This window comes from Cryptomeria japonica, chromosome 10 (assembly GCF_030272615.1).
Source record: "Cryptomeria japonica chromosome 10, Sugi_1.0, whole genome shotgun sequence".
In the NCBI taxonomy this organism is placed as follows: domain Eukaryota; kingdom Viridiplantae; phylum Streptophyta; class Pinopsida; order Cupressales; family Cupressaceae; genus Cryptomeria; species Cryptomeria japonica.
This window is the reverse complement of record NC_081414.1, coordinates 70,814,726-70,821,932: the sequence shown is the minus strand read 5'-3', so window position 1 is coordinate 70,821,932 and position 7,207 is coordinate 70,814,726. Positions and strand designations below refer to the sequence as shown.

Here is a 7,207-nt window from a genome sequence, read left to right as displayed (position 1 = left end):
CACCAACATTCTGTCTGAGTTCTACTAAACATACCTTAATTCATCCAGTATTGCCCTGCAACAGACCCAGTTGAGTCCAGGTCCATTTAGCAGAGCCCAAGACCTAGACCATGTTTGAACCAGACCCAGTTCAAGGGGTTTTCAGCGACAAATCAGAGACAGGATTGAAGTAATTGAATAATACAATTTTCCCTCATGAACCATATCGATACATAACAAGTGTTCTTTCACGTTCCCCCTCATCTGAATGCAATTTGTATTTATTTCCCTACAATCACAACATAGTTTTCTTCTACCATCAGTGGAATTCTCATCAAGCAAATTAAAAGGATGCTGGCAAACAACAGTCTAGATTGAGTTGTGTACAGGGAATTCTTATGTGAAAATGCTATAAGAGATTCCAGGAGAAGCTTTTGGAATCTCAAAGAAATCAAACATGAATGACACATTCTTCCACTTTTAAACAGAAGAGGTTACATCAAAGTGGGCACTTTGCACCAGTTATTATTGGTGGGCTTTTGAACCCCAATAATAAATAAAATATGAATAAATTTTATTCTTTCTTTATTGAATGCATTACGTTACAGCAAACTGGGGCACTTTGCATCTAGGAAGTCACGCAGCATTCGAGCAGGCCTTTGTCCTCCCATTAATTCTGCAAGTCTCTCCAAAGGAAGAAGAGCTAGCTCTGCTAAGCTTTTGCAACCATCCATTAAAGATCTATAATTAGCATCAGTTACACCTGGAAGGCGCCTCAGAAACTCCACGGCTGTGGTGTTATAGTTCTCAGCTCTGAATTCAGTATACAAGTATGTTAATATCATTTACTATCACAATGCTAATGACAGATACAAAAACAAATTTACTTTCACCTTATATCTCCTTCAATCAGACCATCTTCAGTAGGAACACCAACACGCATGGCCGTACTCACATCAGGTTCATCTTGATTTGCTTTAAGTGAGGCAAATATTTCTGCAGTTGCATGCAAGCTACGAGACCATACAAGTCTGAGACGGGGAAAATGCAGAACAAGAAGGGAAAGTTTAGATATGATATTGAACGGTGAAATATCCTCTCCAATATCATTTGCAGACTGCAAGCAAAACATAAAAGAAAATATATTTGTCAACCAGATGAGGAACTGAAAACTTTAAGAAAATGGAGTAAAATTATAGAATCAACTTTCTTTGAATTACCTGAAAATAAAAGCTTTTGTCTTGTGAGAACTCAATGAGTAGCACTGGTATGCGGTAGTAACGTGTCATTGTTTCAGCCTGATGGTAGAGGCGGCCAGAGGAAAAGCTACTGATAAGATCAGCAATGCTTTTTCTCTCAACACAAATATCCGGAGAAAGAATGTAGTCACCCACCTCCAGAGTTACAGGAATAATTTTCATACCTTGTTGATGGAGGACACTTGGGAGACTACTCCTAAATTCACGCATGTCAACTATAACCTGCACTTCAAAACATCTTCATTCTATTGGATGCAAATTATCTTATCCCCATACATGCAAATGATGTTGATATTGAATTTTGTTGACAAAAAAACATCTGTATGCAAATGAAATTGATACTGGATCTTGTTGACAAAAAAAAAACACCACAAAAAATTCTCAAAAATATAATGAACCTGTATCTGTTTCTCTGGTGCCTTCCTTCCACCTGCCTTTCTGGTTAATGCATTTTGTGACGCACCTGATATTGGTTCTGTAGGTGCATTTGAACCTGGACATCTTCCATCCTGATATACATAGACATAAAAGAGCAGAAAATATCAGTGCAAGTTGAAATATGGAAGAGGGCAAACAGATGTTAAAATGAAACCAGCCAATCAGCCTTTAGATGAATTACTGGCAAGTAAAAACTAAATTTTCTTTTGGTGGTCTCTTGCACATTACAGAGGTGAATACAGCTTATTCCATTACAAAAATTACGCATATGTTCAGAAAGACTATAGGGAGTTCAAATTTTCATAAACATAGGGAATATGACTCTCCTTAACTATTTAACATTAGAGAAAAAATAGACTACAGAAATTTACTTTAAAAAGCATTATAAACAGAGACCTTAGCATGCAACAAATTGTACCGGCCTGGGCACCTAAAATCATCGGGTGCTGGAATATGTAGGCAAGAAGAAATAAGGACATACCAACAACAAGAGGAAATCTGTTCTTGCATTATACAAACTTCGCATATAATTGCATTACACTTGGAGAAGCAACCAAGTATTTACTTCTCAACAAATTCCAGGGACCATCCTACCTTATTGTAGAGGCCTTTTGAGCATTATAGATGTAGCATTAGTCTAGTCCACAACAAGTTACCTAGATGCTCAAATGTGAAAGAAGATGTGAACCTTTATACTTTATAGGATAGTTTTGAGACACAAGAAACTCACATCAGATCTTTTGGAATTTAATAACTTACTGGACAGGAAGCCTAGTCAAACAACAAGACAAGAACTATATAATGTCACCTTTATTTAACACTTAGGAAGCAGGGACAATTACCTTGCAAAATCAATTGCAAGAGACTTCTTTTCTTTAAACCTTGATTATTATGTTCTGTGAAACCACTTATGAATATAAACTCGTACAATTGAAAAGATATATATAGATAGTATTTGAAGAACAGTCTATACATATTTATGAATAATATCAATATCACTGCTACTTCTGATTGGAAAATTTGATATATACTAAGATGAAATGATCTTTATATCTGCACTTAGTGTAATTCACAATGATGTCTCTTCTATGTCTGATATGACTGAAAGAACTATGCAAGGATGATCTTGTTATACAATATGATGTAGCCTTCTGTGATTTGGCAATGGAGTATACGCTATAATGTCTTATAATAGCTTGTAGTGATTTGCTAGCTATTTCTGCTAGTCTTTTAAATGTATGCAATATATATGATGTCAATATCACTTAAAGCGATATGTTGCTGTTTCAGATATGGAATTATATTCTTGCAACAAGTTCTGATGCTGTTTCTGATATGTCCGATTAAAACTTGCAACAATGGTGGTGCTTTCTCTGATCTGAAATGTATTCTATATGCAACCAGTTTAATGACTCAAGGTCAATTCGCTCAGATTGAGTAATCCGAACAGGATATAAAAGAGATACATAAACTTCGCTGCTTTCTAACAGAGGAATTAATTCTTCTTATATCTAGCCAAGATGAAGCAATAAGTGACAAGTCACATCTCACGTCCTTTCATGTTGTCATCTTTCATTACTATCACTAATCGCAACTCTTGAATTTAGCCAATCTTGTCTAAGAATCATATTCATTTATTATTTGATTCTTCTTGGGTATCGCTGTCTTGATATACCTTCAGATGTAGATTATGCTAATTTATCTTACCAATAGTTAGTGTAATGATATTTGATATCATGGTTGGTCGATCTACTTAATCATAGCATAATCGTGATTTCCTAGTATCCACGTGGATATTATTGCTACTTGTGATGTTCTCACACATCGTCCCATTGCAAATGGGGACCCCCCACTTTTTGCTTTCTAGCGTAGTTGTTTTAGCTGGTCATCTAGCTTGGCAGTAGTTTCTTTAGCTATTAGCCTCTTGCTTGAGAGGGAATGCAGTGCAACTTCTAGGTCAAGGTATGGATCTTAGGGGTGATAGGCAGTCAAGTGAATTAGTGGACTTCCTTGGGTCAAAGCATGGAGGTGAGGGACGGTCAAGGAAGTGATGATCAAACAAACGAGATGAAATGTTTGAGGATAAAAATTCAAGGTCTAGGTGACGATGAAAGAGGGGAAGCACCAAGCAAACCTTATAAGGAGATTACTTTACACTTGGTGAATTTGGTCAGGAGGTATTACTTCCCTCACTACCTCATATCCATGGCCTGGAGGGTGGGTGATGATTTTGTCTCTGACTTGCTAGAATCCACGCCTTGTGAAGGTCAAAGTGCTTGCAGAGTTTTAAAGGCAATGGTGAATGAAGGCGATGCTATCTACATGCCTTAATGAATGATAAGGTTGCTTTGAAGTGAATTGAGAGGAGGAAACCTTAGTGTGGAGGCTGAGCGACAAGAAGGAATGCATGACTTGAAACCATACTTCACATCCTTCCACTTCCACTTCAAACCCCCGGCCTTCCATCCAACTCAGCCTTCCATTTGCTGGTCAAAAGCCTGGCAATCTTTGAAGATTCTAATGCAACATTGATGTTTGATCAGGCAAGTGAATAAGTTTGAGGAAGGGTAAAGCGATTTAGTAGCCATTAAGTATGAGAGAAGTCCTTGCAAACTTCCACTTACCCCTGAAATCCACGGCCATCCTTGGAGGACTTCCACTTCATGTACAAAAGGCCGGCCATCATGACTGATTTTCCCTTAAACTTGGCAATGGAAGAGCAACATGAATATTTGATCAAGCAAACGAATAAGCTTAAGGAAAGGTAAAGTGATGAGAGGTAGTCCTTGCAAACTTCCACTTTACTTCCACTTTACCTTGAAATCCACAGCCTACCTTGGAGAAGTTCTACTTCCCTCACATGCTGAAAACCCCGGCTTGGATGCCCCACCCGCTCTTTGTTAGGGTTCACACCTTGTGAAAGTCAAGTACTTGAAGAGTTTTGGAAGACAATAATGAGTAATGCTGATGACAAAATGCCTTAGTGAAAGAAGATAAGGATGCCTTGAAAGTTAATTGAGCAAGAGATGTTAATGTTGAAGGAGAGGGGCAGTGGATTACACTATTTCCAGTCACCCTCCAAAAGCCCAGCCAGCTTGGGTTTACTTCCACTTCATGCTGAAAACCCCGGCCATAATGAATCTGCTCCCTCACTTGCTAGGATCTACGACTTGAGGAAAGCTCAAAGATTGAAAACTTAAAAGCAATGATGAATGAATGTGATGCTGACCTAATCTCTTGATGATAAAGATGCTTTGAAGTAAGTTGAGTAAGAAGACCTTGGTGCTGAAAGAGAGTAACAGCGAAGAAATTCATGACTTGAAACCTTTCTTCATCTTCACCATTTCTAGTACACAAGAAGGTGGATAGATAATTCAGCAACATTGCAAGCAAAGGATAAAGACTCATCATCATAATGTGGAGATCAATATCATGAAAGAGTAAGCATAAGAGATGAAGGTGCTAAAAGAAGGAATTTTCTATCTTGAATTTCTTCCGGAAATCCAAGAACCATTGCCAGTACAAGAGAGTAATCTAAGATGAAGGATTCAAGTGAAGGAATCCAGGACCATTACAAGTATTAAGAGTGAATGCATTACACTAAGAAGGAATTCACAAGTCAGGAGGTGAAATTGTGTAAGAGGATCAAGGAGATAGTTACAAAAGAGTTAATCAAAGCTAGAAGGCTTGATCCCCAAGGATGATGCAATTTGGGAATATCTCCCACCATCATCTCATTCACTACAACATCACATTGAGCAGAATCATCATTCATCACGAGACTTGGAAATGTTGAGTATCAAGAGATATGCCTTAATCACCTACACTTTGTGATGAGTTACAAGAGTAAGCTGAGGCGGCACCTAGTCATCTTCAACCCAATCATATCACTCTTAAGTCAAGGCATCCAAATTCAATGCACTTGATTCATCCAACAGAGAGAGTAACTACTACATGTGGAGGCACAAAGTTCGATGTACCCAACCTCATCATTCATTGGTCAAAATTCAATGATGGATATGTGTCCCATTTATTGTAATTTTATCATTGGTCAAGCATTAAATGTTATGTAATAGGTGTAACAAACCCTAATTAGGGTTTCTACCATTCAATTTTGGCCATTGATTTGGACTTGATCCTGGCCATTCAATAGCAGGTTGATAGTGAATAGTTAATAGTTGATCAATAGTTAATAGCAAATAGCTAGAGTAGAGTAGGAGAAAAGGAGATTGTTGCAAGAAACATATTATTTTCATTTAAGACATGGTGAATTTCATGTGTTGATTCAACATTTTGCATGGTCTCTACTTCTCATTTGTTTTTCATGTTGATTAGATGGATGGAAGTTATTGTGGATGATTAATGATTGAATTTGCATGTTCATACTACTTGTATTTTGCTGATTGCCAAATACTTTGTGTGGTCAACTGAACTCTTTATTAAAATTCAATTTCGATTGCTACTCACCCATTGATATGCATCACATTGATGGTGTCTATATTGTTGGTGGTGATTTGAACATCATAAGATCACCTTAGAAGACTGTACTAGCTTTGTGGATTGTTCTTTGCATGGTAAAGCAATGTCTAGCAGAATTTCACAAGTCATTCATAGTTTCTTACATTCTTAGGATTAGATTAACTTTCATATCCCTCAATCCTTTTTATCTTTTTTCAATTCAAGTAAATTTCACGTTCCAACAGCATTCAAGCAAGAGTTCAAGTATAAACGTAAGTCCCCCCTTGTGATTCCAGCAATATCACATCAACCATTGAGCTTATCCACACGTCAAGGCCTGACATTTGGAACCTTGGAGTCACCTCAAGTGATCACTTAGTTCGGCATTTGAGAGGATTTTGTTCAAGAGAGGATAAGATACCTTGGTATTTTATTCTATGTATGAAGTGCATAAAAAACACATCAACACTACTCAACGTATTTGCTGGTCATGGATTGTCTTGAATACGAATGCTAATAAATGTGTTACAAACCGATTATCGATTACTGCCCCTGATGATCATTGATGTAGGAATTGACGATTCTCGATACTTAGTGATTCATATGGTACTATCATCACCGCAGCTCAAATTGATGCTCTGTTGATTTATTTTAGTATCCTGATCGCCTGCTACTTTTCATAATGGTCTTCATTACCCTTATTGGTGTTGCTAACAATCGGTCCATATATTACTCTATCTAAGGCCAATCATTGATTTGGGGATATATCTAATCACGGTCCTCTTAAGAAAAGTATTGAACTAATAGTCCTCCTTGACATATATTTAGTCAATAGCCAATTATGGCCATCTGATTTTGGACGCTTGCAAGTCTTTATGCCCCAACGACTAGGCATTTATTCTCTATCTTGTCTTTATCCTTATTGTTCTACATCCTACTATGTACGTTTTATTATTTTCTACTCTTAACTATTCAGAATTTGGTTATCAAGGCTGCCACCCTTGATCACATAACTGTATATTTCTTGTTACTTCCTAAGTTAAAGATGGGGATATTACAAACTATACAGAACA

The 7,207-nt window shown here is 37.3% G+C and overlaps 1 protein-coding gene across 1 annotated transcript in view; it reads right to left on the bottom strand.

The window, feature by feature from the left end:
• Nucleotides 1–209: 209 nt before the first annotated feature.
• LOC131033272 (DNA repair endonuclease UVH1) overlaps nucleotides 210–7,207 on the bottom strand; it is a 109,355-nt gene continuing 102,357 nt past the window's right edge. Inside the window, exons 6-9 of the mRNA XM_057964447.2 lie at nucleotides 1,637–1,747; nucleotides 1,200–1,460; nucleotides 873–1,096; nucleotides 210–792 (exon numbers count right to left, since the gene is read on the bottom strand). Coding sequence (XP_057820430.2) covers nucleotides 582–792; nucleotides 873–1,096; nucleotides 1,200–1,460; nucleotides 1,637–1,747 — 807 coding nt within the window. The 3' untranslated portion in view covers nucleotides 210–581. The remainder of the gene's footprint in view (nucleotides 793–872; nucleotides 1,097–1,199; nucleotides 1,461–1,636; nucleotides 1,748–7,207) is intronic.